This window comes from Sphaeramia orbicularis, chromosome 17, assembly GCF_902148855.1.
Source record: "Sphaeramia orbicularis chromosome 17, fSphaOr1.1, whole genome shotgun sequence".
Taxonomy (NCBI): domain Eukaryota; kingdom Metazoa; phylum Chordata; class Actinopteri; order Kurtiformes; family Apogonidae; genus Sphaeramia; species Sphaeramia orbicularis.
Genome location: NC_043973.1, coordinates 36,550,426 through 36,568,767, shown reverse-complemented (window position 1 = coordinate 36,568,767; position 18,342 = coordinate 36,550,426). Strand labels below are relative to the sequence as shown.

Genomic DNA, 18,342 nt, shown 5'->3' with positions numbered 1-18,342 from the left:
CTACTCACACTGGTGCATGAATGTGTATTCCAGTTTGAACACAGGAACATTTTGTGACATAACATTAGATCCTGTTCTGATCAAATAAAAATGTGTTTAATATTGTGCAGATTTCTGCTGTAATTCAATTCTTAATTCTTCTTAGGAAATTCTTCTTAGGAAATAATCATTTAAAAAAAAGAAACTAACAAAAAAATGCCTTTTTAACAGTGTCATGACATATCATGATATATTGTAGGGTGATCCTAGTATTGTGATTTGTATCGTATCGCCAGATTCTTGCCGATACACAGCCCTAGTTATTTCAGAATGACAGCACAAGGTGCCAGACGTATCCTCTCAAGCATGGCTGTAAACAATTACGCCAAGAAATCGCAGATGTATTACAAGACGCAGAGCATAATTTAGTGTAACTGAACAGACGTTGTTTTAATCAGTCAATCTATAAAAAGATGAAGAAATGAGCTCCTGTTCCATAGATTGATCGTACGGGAATTTAGAGTAATGTGGCGTTGGAGTGCTCCGCTGTGTGGAACAAAGTCTCTGCTTACGTGTTGTATCTGTGAAGGCGGATCAATATGTTGATATTAGTACTCGACTGAAGGACACTTGAAATCCACACAAGAGGGAGGAAATGTGAAATCTGACCAAATGAGGTGCCGCTTCACTGCTGTTTCCCTGTTCTCAGGTGGCCGTGGAACTGGATGTAATATCCATTCATTCCAAACTAATTAACTCCTACCCGGTACGGCATTAGTTGACTCTATCGGGTAATAAAGCTGACAGGGGCTGCTGGGACACGGGTGGAAAATGAGACAAATTGAGCAGCAGAAACAGGCACATCACAGTCTGTTTTTACAAAAAAAACCAACAAAAAAAAACACATACCATCACATCAACACTGAAGAGCCCTGTGGAATATTTCATCACAAACAAGCTTTAAAAATGTCTGATCTTCAGCCGCCACCGTATGAAACTTTGATTCCATCTCAGCGTTTATTAGGATGTTTTGGACCTCTTAGATCACAATTCTTTTAAGATATTAGAGATTCGCGTTGCCAGTATTCAGCCTGTTTATCAGCTGGTGAACGATCTTATGTAAACAGAACCAAAGTGAGTGATCTAGTAATTTGTTTAGATCATGTGTGAGTGGAAAAGGCAGTGGGGATGTTTATTAAGAGGACGTTTGAAGCTTTTAGCTGCCGTTTTACAGTACAGAGCAGGGTTTTTATGGCACTAAAACGAGTAGTGAATTAATTATTTTATTAGAATGACCAGAATCTGAATCTGCAGGGTTTGCAGTACAGTTCCACATGATTCCAGAGCAGTTTTTTCCCTACAGCCATAACTACACTGAACAATGAACTCAACCACTAAAGCACAGACATTTCTTAATTGCACTATTTTATACAGAGCACGTATACACTGGCACTGACGGCATGTGTGTGTGTGTGTGTGTGACATATTGCTGTGTGATAAAGAAGGAGGTGGATGTGTGAGGGAATGAATGTATGGATGTTGATATGTGACTGATGCTTATTTTGTTTTTATATTTTGTTTTTATTATATATTTTATAGTTATTATTACTATTTATTACTATAGCTATTTTATGAGTGTGATAGTACACCTGAATTTCATTGTACATTCTTTAAAATGACAATAAAGTATCTTATCTTATCTTAGTAACCATAAATATTGCTTATCACTCTTTCTGTGTTACATGATTATGATTAGAGCTGCACAATACAGTGGTGTGCAAAAATATTAGAACACTTGTCAAATCTTAAGAAACTGGTGGTTTATTTTTTTTTCCCAGAGCCTGAATTTCACTTTTTTGCCATTGCAAAAGGTAAAGGCAAAAGTACTGAGAATATTTCACCTACAAATTTATCAGTCCAGTCCTTTTTTTTTTTTTTTTTTACATTTTACTCTAATATTAAAAGATCAAAGATATGTAAGAGCTAAAACTAAACTAAAACTAAGCATTTAGGAAAAAAACCAAAAACTACTAAAAACTAGCAAACCTGCTTTAAAAATTAATTAAAACAAACTAAGAAGGCAAAACTAAATAAAACTAAACTATCATGAAAAATCCAAAACTATTATAACCTTGGCGTGGTCTGCTTCGGCAAACTGATTAAGAACAATTTTGATTGGTGGATGACAGTGCACAGTGTGTGTCAGGTACCCTGGATAAAATTAGATGAGAACACATTGAGTTCATTAGCCTCCTACAGTGCAGAACCTGCAATGTGACTATTGCGTACACTTACACTGCGATGACAATGCTCAAATGATATACAGTGGTGTGTAAAAATATTAGAACACTTGTCAAATCTTAAAAAACTGGTGGTTTATTTGTTTCCAGAGCCTGAATTTCACTTTTTTGCCATTGCAAAAGGTAAAGGTACTGAGAATATTTCACCAACAAATTAATCAGTCCAGTCCTTTTTTTGCAGCGATCCATCAATCACGATCGTTCTTAATCAGTTTGCCGAAGCAGACCACGCCAAGGTTATAATAGTTTTGGATTTTTCATTATAGTTTAGTTTAATTTAGTTTTGACTTTTTTTTTTTTTGTAATTCAGTTAGTTTTAATTAGTTTTTTGAGCAGGTTTGCTAGTTTTTAGTTGTTTTCGTTTTTTCCAAATGCTTAGTTTTAGTATTAATTGTAGTTTTGTCGTCTCTTTTCTCTTCTTCTCTATTCAAATAAATCCCAGACAGGACTCTGCTGCTTTCTCCCAGCTTTAGTCTCCATGTTTCCAGGTAGAGTGGGGACCAGAAGACGACTGGAAACCACAAGTGGCAAGAAGTGACGGACCATGAAGTGTCATATGGTGCTGCTAGCTAAAATTGCTCAAGCAAAATAAATCGATTTCATATCAATCCAACACTGACAAAGACGAAAATGAAGAGAATTTTATCCATAACTTTTATACGTTTTAGTTAGTTTTGTAAACACACAATACAGTTTCAGTTTCTTATCATTTTTTTTTTCTTTTAATTATAGTTTTTATTTATTTCACTTAATGAAAATGTTTTTTCAATTGTACTTTTCGTCATTTCGTTAATTTTCATTAAAGATAATAACCTTGGACCACGCCCCTACACACGGAGTGAGTCACTGGTAACAACATTGAAAAATGAGCAACGTAAATGAAAACTTGATGCCAAAAAGAAAAGCAACGTCAGTTATTTGGAATTATTTCAGCAACAAGAAGGATGATATTGAAACACGTCTTCAGTGTTGATAGTCCCTTGCAATTGTTTAGCCACAATGAGAGGAAACACAACTAATTTGTTTGACCATTTACGTCGGCACCACACAGCTGTTATATCCTCCTGAGTATTTGTTCATATTGCAATATATATCATAGGGTTAAAAAAATCGCAATGCCAGTTTTTTCCAATATCTTGCAGCCCTAATTGTGACTGATCTTAATTTCTCAGATGATCTACTTTTCAGATGGATTGTAGAGCATGTGCCAGCCAGATCATATATTATTTTAACCCTTTCATGCATAGTGGTCACTACAGTGGACAGCAGTTCAAAGGTGTTCTCTTGTATATTCATGGATTTTGTTATTTTAGTTCCATATCAGCCAGCACAGTGGACACTTATCCATCATCCTGTACACTGCAATTCATACCACTACTGTAACTTTTCTGTTCTTGATAAACCTGATCTGAGCTAACATGTTTGAGTGTTAAAAAAAAATCCCTGATAATTGTTATTAGACTGTAATAAACAGGGGTTATTTTTTGTTGCTTTTTAAACAAAAAGTTTTTGTTTTTTTTGCATATTATCTCCATGAAGTGAGTAATAACTAGTATTAGAGTGTATTAAAACTGTGAGAGAACGTCAGATTAGCAGCATTAAACATGTTTTTATTTCATAGTTTTAGCACAGTATATCAGTAAATACTGTTTTTTTGCTTCTAAAATTAAATTCATGGTGTCCAGGTGAGTGGACATTTTTTGCAACTCCATGAAAAATAGGTTAATAAAAAAAAAAATTCAATCTCATTGTTTGTTTTTTTGTTTGTTTGTTTGTTTCGTTGTTTTTCTTTTTTTGGGGGGGGGGTGGGGGGGGTCATGCCCTAAGAGGAATAAAAATCACTCGGGAAAAAACAAAATCTTGATAAAGGTTCTCATAATTCGTGCATGAAAGGGTTAAAAAGGCCCACCTATCAGTGTAATTACAGTATTTTGTTTTCACTGTGATTCATTTGCATCTGTCTGCACTAAAGTGTTCAAGTTTAGTCTGCATTAATTTGAAGACTTTGTATAATGTGTTGTTTTGCTGCTGTAGAACAAATAATGATAAAAAATTACCATAAGTCCGTGCATGAGCTGCGGATCCACACGGCTGATTTAGAAGGTTTTTGATTCATTATAAAACTCAGCCAGGACAAAATTACACTGACACAACCTTGGTCATAGATGGGAACACTGTAGCTGTATGTACGGGGAAATGTGGGCTTGTGTTTACTTCATCTGTTGTCTGTATTACAATAATCCATTCATTTCTGTAATAATTTCCTTAAAGGGCTCACATTTTGCTAAACCCACTTTTATTAGTCTTTGGTTCATTTATTTGTGTATTTGGACCCTAATAGTTCATAAAGTTTGAATTTGAACCCTCCAGGTGCAAGAGATCTTACCAAGATAATATTCACTTGTTCCATTGGCAGATTTTTTGCCTCAATTAAGCAAAAAAATCTTGAATTAAGCAAAAAAATATCTGCCAGTGGAACAAGTAAAAATTATCTTGATAAGATTTCTTGAAATAAGAATTTCAAGATCTATTGTCTAAAAATAAGTTCTTATATCTCACTGAAAAGTTGCTCTTAGGTCAGGGTGTCAAACTCATGATAGTTCAGGGGCCACATTCAGCTAAATTTGATCTGAAGTGGGCCGGATCAGTAAAATAATATAACATATATAACAATATAACATAATAATATATAAATAATGCCAACTCCAAACTTTTCTCTATGTTTTAGAGCAAAAAAAAGTACATTTACATTATGAAAAGGTTTACATCTACAAAGTATCCTTTCAAACAATGTGAATAATACATGAACAAACTGAAAAAATAAGTGTAATTTTAACAATATTCTGCCTCAGTTTATCATTTATATATGTACATTATAACTTACATATCACAGTCGATCTACAAACACAAAACATTTAGTGACAGGTGGAATCTGGTTAGAATTGTACTTACTTCTCTTAAGACATTTCAGGTTGTTCATATTTCTTCAGGTTATTACATTTTTTGCGAAATTATTTTTTGTTTTAGTGTAAATACATGAAAATATTTACATTTACAAACAGAAAAAATTGAAGTTTTATATTATCTATATGTTATTATGATAGTATTTTACTGGTCCTGTCTACTTGAGATTGAATTGTTCTGAATGTAGAACCTGAACTAAAAGGATTGTTAATATCTTAGTGTAATTTTTGCATTTCACAAATTCATCCCAAGGGCCAGACTGAACCCTTCGGTGGGTTGGATTTGGCCCCCGGGCCGCATGTTTGACACCTGTGCTTTAGGTGATTATGTCTTATTTTAAGTGTGATATTTTGACTAGAAATGAGAAAAATACACTTGGTAAGATTCAGATTTTTTCCAGTGTATTGGGAGGATGTGGCCCCTGAACTAAAATGAGTTTGACACTCCTGCACTAGAGGGATGCATTATAATTTGACTCACCTGCATTTTATGAGGTAAAAAAAAAACAATGATTGTCATTCTGCCTCAAAAAACTGTCACATAAGATCAATACACAAGATAAAGGGAGGATTTGGGTTTTTATGATGGATTTGTACCTGAATCTGAGGTGAAGGCAAAGACGAACGTTGCTTTTTGATCCTGATCCAAAACATGACATTTATACAAGTGTTGCAGCTGAAAATCTTTTTTTTTGTTTTTTTGTTGCTGCTGCCTTTGAAAACACTTCAGTTTGACATGGCATCATTTACTTTGGCAAGTTCTACACCAAGATGAAAGAGAATAAAATCCACAGAACAGAATAACCAGCCCCCATGTAGGGCCAGCTTTTGTTTCTGAATGATGTGAAAAATGCCTGAGATTAGTGCTTCCTCTGCTGTCACTCAAACGCCAGACCCTGTAATTCTCGGAGGGTTGTACGCTAATGTAGGCGGCCGCTGTCTCCTCGCCTGGTGGATATTTGAAGTTCGTAGCGGCTGAGTTTATTATTTTTTTATTTTGTTTAATCTTTATTTAATCAGACCGTCTCGGTGAGATTTAAGATCTCTTTCACAAGCGAGACCTGAAAACAAGAAACGCTCACAAGAACAGCTGGCATGAGCAAATTGCACGAAGGAATTAAAAAAAAAAACTGCAAGAGTTATGACAAAGCTTTAAAATCTGAGAGGAATCAAGGTCTGTTTGAGGTTCATTTCTTTAAAAGCTGCTCGGTACCTAAAAACAGCTCTGCAGAGAATGGCATATATACAGTTAATCCTTTATCGGGCAAATGACTGTTTTTGGTAATTTCCACATACACTACAAGACAGTGACAGCCACAGTTCCAGTGAGTCAACAGTCTCAGGTCCAATGTGGTCTACAGGGTCTGTAAGGTCCACCTCTTTATGTGAACAGTGAGTGTACCTGTGACAGGTGAAAATACCTTATTTTTTTGTAGGTTAAAAAGCACAACATTTTTGTGAAATGGTCTCCATGGGTCATTAAGAAGTCTATTTGTTCTCAGGTATTATTATAGCTTTATATTTACTGGTACTGAAGTACACAGGTACAGTATAATTACATTTATATTAATTAACCCTCCGGTATCCTGTCCAGCAAGGCCCTTACTGAGCGCCAAGTGTGCCTTTTTGGCACACTTGTGGAATAATGTCAAAAAATTTTTTTTCATGCAGTTTGTTTTTAATTCTTTTACACTTTTTTCTATTTCATCAACTTGAGCCGTAAATAAAAATACCAAATACTCAATAATTATCACATTTTTTAACCCTTTAAATGCCGTGTTTGTAATGTAAACAAACCATTTTCTTTGGATGAAAAAAAAACACAAAAAATTTTAATTTTTTTCAGTATACTACATAAAAAGTGGATCACATATTATTTGATTTTTTCATCCTAGCATATGTCAATGATTAACTCCAACATCGGTTATTTGCATTATTATTTTTGGCGCTAGGTCAAATGGTCAAAAATAGTAGCATCCGTCAACAAGTGTGCGTAAAATGCACACCTATGAATCAAACTATTAAATATTATATATTGATTTATTTTTCTGCTCTAATTTGATTTTATTTTTGTAAATCAAGGTCAGCCCTAATCAACATATCAAATGGAGGGAATAGTGCGTTTTAGGCACACTTGGCAGACAGATGCTAGTCTGGTCATTTTCTTTTGTTTACAATGTGCACATTTTAGTTGGTGGACAGAATTTTAAAGATCATGCAAAAATGAACAACTTTTGAATTCTAACCTTATTTAAATTGTGAAAAATAATATGAAGTTTTTTAAAATGAAGTGCAAAGTGTGCCTAAAAGGTACACCCAGATACCGGAGGGTTAACGAGGGAAAATACAAGTTTATACAAATTTAATATTAAATTTAAAAAGGTTGTTATTAAAATCATTACATATTTTCTTTAAAAAGCTAATGCATTTACAAAGGTTTTATTTAAAACAAGCGATCCACTGCTTTGTTCGATGTCTCATGTCTGATCGATTGATACTGTCTTAGAGGAAGTCGTTGTACACATGTGCATCGTTGAGGTCATTATTGTAATGGCTGTCGTTGAATAAGCTACGGATGAGTGATGACACATAGCTAGTTCGTGGTCTTTTCAAAAACTCACACAATGTAGCCATCTCCCTCGAACATCCGGGCGAAGAGCGCAATATAACTGCTTTGTTAGGTACCATGAAGTAATAGTACTAATGTAAGGAATGATGTTCAAAAGGATAATGCAGTGGTTTCCAACCTTTTTTGGTTCGTGACCCCATTTTGACATCACAAATTTCTGGTGACCCCAGACATTCAAAACTGAGACATTTTTTTGCTAAAATTAATTTGTTTTAATCATGTAATAGTTTGCTATAGGATGTTACAAATAAATGTTAATTTTAGAGGACATTTAGGCTATATACTGTGTATAATGCACCTTTTTGGTGTCTGCTTCTCAGTTTGTCTTGGAGTTGTCTTAGCGGGGCCAGGCGTGCGAAGAAATCTTTCCATTCTCTGTTTGGTTTGGTTTTCTGACTGTGACTGTGTCCGGGCAGGTTGAAGCGCAGTAACGCATGTGATCACATGATCGGGTCAATCAATATATGCCCTCTCAGATATTATTTCCTGCATTTTATCTGAACTTGTCTTTTATTAGGAAAAGTGTGTGGTGTTTTAATTACATTGTAATATATAGAATAGAATAGAATAGAAAAGAATAGAATAGAATAGAATAGAATAGAATAGAATAGAATAGAATAGAATAGATGTTTATTGTCACTGTCACAGGAACAATGAAAATCAGTTTAGCAGCTCAGCTCAATGTAGCTGCAAAACACTGTATAAGAATGGGACTGTATAAGAAAAATAAAATAAAATACAAGTATTACAGTGTTAAGAAAAAGTGGACTGTCCAAGGGCTTCAGAATAAAACATTAATACACATGTGCTACTAAATTAATGCTAGAAGAATATATACTGAATCATTAAAAAATATTTTTTATTAGTCATTTCTTTTTTTTAATCAGTTACTAGAAATTTCAGGCTAGAATTCCAGGTGAACCCAATGTTTTGGGTTCGCTGGGATAATGCGTATGTTGACAGGTGTCTGGACAAGCACTTATGTTGTTGTAATGTTCTAAAAGTGATGTTCCTTTCACATTACTTGCGTTTTTTCTTGGATTTTTTCTACATACTTCTTGGATTTTTTTTTTGCCACTTACGGGCAAGGAACCAAATATGGTAACTTCACTGACCTTGATTTTCTACATGACAATAAAAAAATTTCACAAAAGTAATAAAGTCTTGTTATGTCCTCCAATAACACACTAGTTGAAATTCTGAATTTCAGAGGATTTCTGTGAGTGCCTTATAAAGGGTTAAATATGTTCTGTTGATCCCAGATATAGATGACAGATGTGAGGCAGTTTCAACGTTAGTGTTTTAACATAAAGAACAGACTGAATCACATAATCTCTAATTTGGAGATTAACCCCCCATGTCTGCATTTCACATTTGCAGTGTATAAACAAAATCTGTTTTTTTTTTAATGTGGATTTCCTGACATTTCTCCTCAGTCCTGATGTCAAGGGCAGGTTCACCACTTACGGATAACTGTTAAAAAGTAGAAAAATGTTGTTTACTGTGGCTGTCATGCATACCATCATCTGTGGAGGATTAAAGTTGACTTTTATCAGTGAATATCCATATTGCATCATGACATGAGCCTCCTGAGTTTCCCCCCAGAAACTTAAAACCTTCCTTTATCGTCACCAGCGCAGCCTGCATAATCCTCACCCAGTTAATAGATGACATAAATACACGGAGGAAACAAAAAACTTTGCAAATCCCACCAAATCATAGAATTATTGATTTAAACTTGATTAATATCTTCATAGGACTTCTACGCTCGCAGTTATGTCAGTAATTTGTAGTTTAGTTTGACTTTACAAATTATAGACATGTCTTATTCACACAGCATTAAGATCCCAGACAACCTCCACTTTTATAACTATTTACCAGATATTCACAAACTATACTAGTCCTGTAAAAATTAGGGTTAAACCTAAAACTAGCCATGAAAACACAAATTCATTAATAAAAATGACAATTTTAAAAAACAATGAAATAATCACTTCAATAAACAATGCAGCACCATCTAAAACTAAATAGAATTACAGGTAATTTCATCTTTAAATTCAGTTTCCTGCAATGATAATCATTCATACTAGGGATGCAAATTATTGATTAATCCATTAATGATTTGTTGGTTAACCTTATCGATTGATTAACGATTAATTGATGAGAACCTGAATTTCTCTTTTGATAGGGTCTATAACAATAAAAGCTAAATATTGTTTATATACCTCAAGAAAAAAACATGTCATATTCCTTAATTATTGATTTATTGTACCATTGGACACAGTACAGGCAAATAAATAAATGGATCTGAAAAGGGTCAGTTTAGAAGAAATGGGCATTTCTGACTTTTCATCTCTGACATGATGGAGACATGATGGAGCGAGATTTCAGTGGAGATGCCCTCCACCCCCCATCTTTTTTAACAAACTATTAATAATTTAATCGAACAAATTGTTATCGACAATTAATTGATAGTCGATTAATTGTTTACATCCCTAATTCATACTGTACAAAAAAAAAAGGGTTTAAACAATGGGGTACATTAATAAAAAATTGGCTTTATAAATCCTATTTGTTGTCATCCTGTTTCTGTAAATCAAGATTTTCACCATAATTCTTTAAAACTCAGACAAGAAAAATACAACTATGAGTGAGACACTATGGGTATAAATACTGATCAAACACGGACTAAAAAAACTTAATGCAGATATGACAGATGAGATAGTGTCTGTTATAGAATAAATAGGATTCAACTGAATATATTATTCAGTTTTTACATTTTAAGGCCCCACTAACACAGGTTTAATGTCAGCTTTCACCTCTCAGCATAAAACTAAAACAGATGCTGAAAAATACTGAGGTTTTGAAAAAGTGAAGGACAAGACATTAAAAATATATGCTTCTGATAGAACTATTATATTTAATGTTAATATTGTGGGTTCTGTTGGCCTCGTCTCAAAGTAAACGCAGGGTTTTATTTCAGCTAAGACCATATACATTTATGGCGTTTTTTTTTTTTTTTTAATTTGTTAACATCCTTACTTTGCTTGGGAAAAAAATCTGAAAAACTTTTAGATTTTTGCTTGTTTCTGTCATCTCACTCTGCTGTGTGAATCTACTCACCCTTAAAACCAAACCAATCTATAATATCTGAAAAATCTGCAGACACGATGACTTTACAGTGAATCTAGTCTGGTCTCAGTCCTTTGGTCTTGGTCTAAAAACTCCTATTATTCAGAAATAATGCTGAAGCTGTTGTTAGGCTTTTTTTGATACTGAATAGACCACGCTTATGTTATACGTTACAAAGGTTATTATCAATGATGAAATGCTTGACTGTATGAACTATATATTTCACTTGTGTTTTTCATTTATTGTTAATGTTAGAATGCCTTGCGTGAAGAATAGGTGTTACTGTGGTCATAAATAGAGGAGTAGATACATAAATAAATAAAGTCTTGGTCTCGACACACTCTGGTCCTAGTCTTGACTGCAATGCTTACTGACAGGTATTGTAAAAAAGTAATCTTTACAAAATGCAAGTAATTGTATACACTACAATCACACTATAATGATACTACAGTCTACTCTCGTTAAACCGCCCGCCGTTATACCGCCATTTCCGCTTATCGCCATCCGCCAGCCCAGTTCCATGCACAAACAACACTTATACCATTGATTTCCCGACTGTTATACCGCCAGCGTCGCGACGCGGCACCTCCGAGGTGCGCCGCCGTGGCACCTCTGAGGTGCGGCTCCCAGTGTTGTCTTTTCCGTGGAAACCGGGTCGAAATGGCTCTTTGAGTGTTAAAGGTTGCCGATCCCTGCCTTACAACATAACAGAATCAAGATTTATTTAGAAACGCAATTAGAACGGGTTAACGGAGGCAGCATAGACATCATATAGTAAAGACATGCACATTATGGACGCAACCCGTTGTAACGCCATTTTCGCTATACCGCCAATTTGGCCGTGAACGGAAGTTGGCGGTATAACGAGAGTAGACTGTATTATTATAGGTGGCGTAGCAGTGGTTAGCACCAAAGTAGAAAAAGATGGGGTAAGTTGAATGTCATCCTGCTCCTTTTCGAATGTTTTGTGGGTTGTTTTTTTTTTTTTTTTTTTTAATGTTTTTTCTTTTTTTTTTTTTTTTTTTTTTTTTTTTAAAGAATATATCTATTAAATTTTCATTTTTCAAAACAACACAAAACAAAACAGCTCAGCACCACAGTCAAAACAAAAATAGAGATTTACAGTCAGCAAACAGACAGATTCCCATCAGATTCATATCTATATAATATAATAAAAGTCTATTTGAGAGCAGATGAAAGCTCGAGACAGAATTGAGGACACATTTCCTTCAGTATATAGTCCAAGAAGGGTTTCCAAATGCGGTTGAATATGTCGATCTTAGAATGTGCCAAACTTGTCAAAAAGTCAAGCAGAATGTGCTCCAGTATTAGCTTCATCCATCCAGAAATAGTAGGAGGTTTATTAGAAGTCCAGTGTAGTCGTATATTCTTTCAGGTACAGGATGTTAAAATATTATAAAATTTCCTATTGTGTTTAATTTTTTTTTTCATTGTTGTTTTTGGTTTTAAATGTTGATATAGGGAAAAATATTAAATAAAATTCCCTATTGGTATAATAAAGCATGTTAGCTTTTAGGACACAGGTGTCAAACATGTGGCCCGGGGGCCAAAACTGGCCCGCCAAAGGGTCCAATCTGGCCCCTGGGATGAAATTGTGAAATGCAAATATTATGACGATATTAACAATAAAGGATGTGAAAATCATTTTAGGTCAGTTCAATCTAAAGTGGGTCAGACCAGTAAAATACAATCATAACAACCTGTGAATAATGAAAAATACAAATTTTTGTCTTTGTTTTAGTGTAAACAAAGTGAAATTACACAAAAATCTTTATATTTACAGACTATCCTTTTACAAAAAATGTGAATAACCTGAACAAATATGAACGATATGAAATTTCTTAAGACGTGTATGTGGAATTGAACCAATATTCTGCCTGTTCCTAAATGTTTTGTGTATTTGTAGATCCACTGTGATCTGTAAGTTGTGATGCACGTGTAAAAATGATAAACTAAGGCATAATGTTGTTAAAATTACACTTATTTTTCTTAAGAATTTTCAGGTTGTTCATATTTGTTCATGTTATGTTCAAGTACAGTTCGTAGATGTAAACATTTTCTTTATGGAATTTTACTTTTTTCACCCAAAAACATAGAGAAAACTTTGGTGTTGACATTATTTATAAGTTCTTAACCTATTACTATATTATTTTACTGGTCCGGCCCACTTTATTTCATATTAGGCTGAATGTGGCCCCTGAACTCAAATGAGTTTGCCACCTCTGCTTTAGGAGGTGTTCTGTCACAGTTCAATACATCCAGTCCATGTTGATTTCACAGAACAGGAGAAGCTTTTTCGTCTTTAACTGGTCATATTCTGGACTATTTCTGACTAGTGTGGACTTTGAGTGTACAGATTTCTACATCTGTGAGCTGAGTTATTCTGTCTTGACTGTTTGGTTTGCGTGCTGTGTGTTCCATCTTTTCTTGTTTTATTTATTTGTCTTCATTGTCCCAAAAATGTCAAGTGTTTTATGTGTGATATAGACATATTTATAGAGAAAAAAGAAAGAGAAAAAAAAGACAGTATCATACAATGGTCTTATTTTGTGCTTTTGTGAGACACAAGCGGCTGTTTCATCCTACAGACTGATTCCTATATAATACTCATCTTTTTTACTGTTTGCTTGAGGCCATTTTTTTTTTAATATTTCTTGGTGCTTTATACAATATGTTGTTCTATCTGTTTACTTTGGAAAAAAATAAATTGTTTCAAGGGGTCATTTTTTGCTAACCCCACCTTTATTAGTCTTTGGTTCATTTATTTGTGTATTTGGACCCTAATAGTTCCAAAAGTTTGAATTTGAACCCTCCAGCTGCTGCAAAGCTATCTTTATATTCATTTTGGCAAAAATCGAGTGGATTTCTACAACCTGTTCTAATTCCTGCTTAATTTGTTATGTTTTATAACTGGTTACATCACGACACTTGCACATATAAGGTCAAGACTTCCAACAAACATTTCTCCGGGTAAGCCATAATTGTTTGTCAGCAGCAGCGGTTGTAGTAAAAACTGAAAATATGTCCCAACTTTATTTTATTTATTTTATTTGGTTTATTTTTAGAAGGGACAGTACACATTAATGAACATTTCTGTACATGTGCCAGTATTAGCAAAAAGCTATTTTTCAACTGTTGTCCCTGGGTAAGATGTAAAATACCGGCATTCATAAAATTAGAAATATTCTAAAAACTAGAAAAGCACTCGGAGAGCACAGACCTCCCCCAAGGCAGATCTGTGTGTCCCCCCCTCCAGATCACCACCAAAATTTAATCATTTGTTTCTTGTGCCAGTATCAACATTTCCTGAAAATTTCATGAAAATCCGTCCATAACTTTTTGAGTTATCTTGCTAACCAACCAACCAACCAACCAACCAACCAACCAACCCTGGCAAAAACATAACCTCCTTGGTGGAGGTAATTAAGGCTCCACCCACACATTCCATAGCATTAGTTCACATACATAGTATACACAGTTAACCTTTAAGTATTAGTTAAACACTTGGAGAGACATTGGCGTATCGAGCCGATTACCTAAAATGTTCAGTTGTTGGTTGTATTAACGAACACAAGTGGTTGAACGGGACAGAAAACATGGTCAACAACCTGGAGGGGGCGGGGTGTGAAGTGGCTCATTTGCATTTATAGGGCCAGTGCTCAAAATGACCTTTCTGGTGTCATTACTCAGAAATAGGGTTGAAGATGGACCTGTGGACTTGAATGAATGAAGAATTCAGACCCAAGCAGAGCATTTACACAGTGGTTCCCAACCTTTTTTGGTTTGTGACCCCATTTTAACATCACACATTTCTGGGGACCCTAGACATTCAAAACTGAGACTTTTTTTTTGATTTGCTAAAATCAATTTGTTTTTGATCATGTAATAGTCTGCTATAATATGTTGCAAATAAACATTAATTTTAGATGACATTTAAGCTATATAATGTAAATTTTTATTAGTAAGTTGTAATTTTTAAAATTTTTTATCAATTCAGTGTTTCAGATTCAGCCTCAGAGTTTGTCATGTCTTTTATGTCTCTCTCAACTCACCATATATTTTTTTATTAGTAAGCTTTTTTTGTCTTTTTTTTTTTATCAATTACTAGAAATTTCAGGCAACCCTATTTGAATTCCAGGTGACCCCACATGGGGTCCCGACCCCAAGGTTGAAAAACACTGCATTTACAGTTTATGTAGACCACAGGGAAATGTTTTAAAATACATAATTCCATTTTAAAAAGCAAAATATCACTCCTTTCACACAGGGGTCACCAATCGTAGTCCTCGAGGGCCGGAATCCTGCATGTTTTAGATGTATCCCTCTTCCAACACACCTGATTCAAATGCTAAGCCTATCATCAAGCTCTGCAGAAGCCTAATAATGACCGTCACCTGTGCTGGAAGAGGGAAACATCTAAAACATGCAGGATACCGGCCCTCAAGGACCAGGATTGGTGACCCCTGCTTTAACATATTACTTGAAAAATGCCAAATAGAGAAAATCCTAAATATTTCAAAGTCAAAATGAAATGCTCTCATAAAACGAAGCTCAAATTGAAAAACAAAAACTGAAAGAAAAAGTAAAAATAAAAACTTGTGAAACTTCTACATAACTGTAGTAACAACAGTGTCACAAAAGTCTGTTAATTACATTTTGCGCAGCCAGTTTCATTTCTGCTGGGAGTCTACAACCTCCCACTGAGCAGGGCTTTGAAAAACTCACAATGAAATGATCAAGGACAGCTCGTGTACTCTACCTTCCCTCCGTTACCATGGGCCTCGTCCTTTTTGCTCTTCTCCAGGTCTGATGAAGAGACGCACTCAATGCTCTCCTCTGTAGTGGCTTCAAGGTCAGTCTCTTCTGACAACGCCAACCTCTTCTTGGCTGCACAGAAGTGGACAAATACAGCATGTGTTCAGAGAAAACACATTTCACCACAGAATAGGAATATACATACTTAAGTGTCATTTGTAAACACATTATGTTAGATTACATAAAGAGTGTCAAACATTCTAAACACTTTGGATTATTTCAACATTGTGTTACATTATTACTGCGAATGAATGCATCATTCATACACACACACACACAAAAAAAAAAAAAAATCATTATATAGAGACTAAAGCAACACGTTGTTTTCTGTAGCAAACATGTTGATTTCCTCAGCATTTAGTTAAAGACAAGGTCAATAAACACAGATTAAAATAAGATTATGTGAATTTACACGACTATCGAAGAACTTTTTTTTTCTAATTCTAATTGTTTCTAATTAACCCATAAAGACCCAAACAACCACAGGCAACCAAAATCATCTGCCAATATAAGATGTTTAATAACTTCTGATCAGTTAAACCTATCAATCCATGTAAATAATTGGTGTAAAATACAGTTTTTCATCTTTTCATGGTCATCAGATATGACCCATTTGGACGTTCAGAAGCTTTGTAGTTACCGTGGAAACACCGTCATCTTCTACAACATTGATTCACCAGTAAAACCCATGGAGTTGGATCAATGACAGTGAATGGAGACATTGGGTTTATGTTCAGTTAATGATAAATTGTGTTGAAAAAGTCACATTTTCTTCATTTTTCTCTGTTTCCGATATTATGACAATTAATGTTAATCTGAGCTTTTATGAACATGTACACGGCAGATCGCTCCCCCCCGATCACCACCAAAATTTAATCATTTGTTCCTTGTGCCAGTATCCACATTTCCTGAAAATTTCATCAAAATCCTTTCGTAACTTTTTGAGTTATCTTGCTAACAAACAAACAGACAGACAAACGGACAAACTCTGATGACAATATAACCTCCTTAGTGAAGGTAATGAGCAATGAACAAGAGAAAATCACTGAAAACAAAGACTTGGTGCCAAAAAGAAAAGGAATATCAGTTATCTGGAATTATTTTGGCTACACGAAGGATGATACCAAAACATGTGTTCTGTGTCAATAGTGCCTTGCACCTGTTGCCACAATGGGAAGTAACGCAACTAATTTGTTTGACCATTTACGTCGGCACCACACAGCTATTACATCCTCCTGAGTATTTGTTCAGACTGCAATATATATGTCGCAGGGTTAAAAAAAAATCGCTGTCAGTTTTTTCCAATATTGTGCAGCCCTACTCAACTAAAAAGCTCAAAATAGACAAAACAAACACTGGTTTTGTAATGAGGGACCACCACAGATGTGAGGACCGAGCAGTGCAACCTGGAACCTTTAAAGCAGTGTTTTTCAATCTTGGGGTCGGGACCCCACGTGGGGTTGTCTGGAATTCAAATGGGGTCGCCTGAAATTTCTAGGAAGTGATAAAAATAAAAACTTACAAATAAAAATAGGACCAATGGCCCTGTATCTTACCGGCCAAATTCAAAGCTTTGGGAAATGTATCCAGATGCCATTTATTCTCACCCAGTTCTGTGTATTTATTCTATTACAGAAATAGCCCATGCTTTGGTCATATTCCAATCAGATCTGTAAAAAATTCAAATTCCAACTATATATCATTGATACTGATTTGTTGGATCAATCCACTTCCTATCTGTTATAATGGGGAAATTTTCAAAGTTGCACCAAATTCAGAATCAGATCTGGATTGAAATAATTGCAATCCCTTGTGCTGACATCATCATACAGAAGCTGTATACCAAGTTTGAAGTCAATCAGAACTGGAGTTTGGGAGAAGAAGAAGACGATTGAATTTTTTCCCCATAAGAGCCCATGTTAAATTTTCGGTCAGTTCCAGATCCAGAAGAAGATCCTGATCAGCATGTGGACATTATGTTTTGGTCATCTTCCCATCAGGGCTGGACTGGAGAAATTTACACTGGATATCATTTATATTTACTGAGTTATTGCAGCGATCCACTTCCTATCTCTTATAATGGGGACATTTTTCAAAGTCGCACCAAATCCAGAATCAGATCCGGATCCAAATAATTTCACTAACTTTTGTTGACGTCATCATAAAGAAGCTGTAATCCAAGTTTGAAGTCAATCGGAAATGTAGTTTCAGAGAAGAAGATGATTGAAATTTTTGTAACAGACGACAGACGACGACAGACGACGACAGACGACGACAGACGATGACAGACAACAACAGACGACAGCGACGGATGCTGCATGACGACAATAGCTTACAGCCTGTCGGCTGGTAAGCTAAAAAATACATGATGAGTTGAGAGAAACAATCCCAATCCATAAAAGACATGACAAACTTTGAAGCTGAAACTGCAGCACTGTGGTTCTGTTTATCTGTCAAATGTTCATTGTGGTCAGTTTCAGATGCTGCAGCTCTTTCATAATTC

The 18,342-nt window shown here is 35.0% G+C and overlaps 1 protein-coding gene across 1 annotated transcript in view; it reads right to left on the bottom strand.

The window, feature by feature from the left end:
- LOC115437883 (carboxyl-terminal PDZ ligand of neuronal nitric oxide synthase protein-like) overlaps positions 1-18,342 on the bottom strand; it is a 97,013-nt gene that overhangs the window by 42,056 nt on the left and 36,615 nt on the right. The window contains exon 7 of the mRNA XM_030161264.1: positions 15,784-15,911. Within this exon, the coding sequence (XP_030017124.1) occupies positions 15,784-15,911 (128 nt within the window). The remainder of the gene's footprint in view (positions 1-15,783; positions 15,912-18,342) is intronic.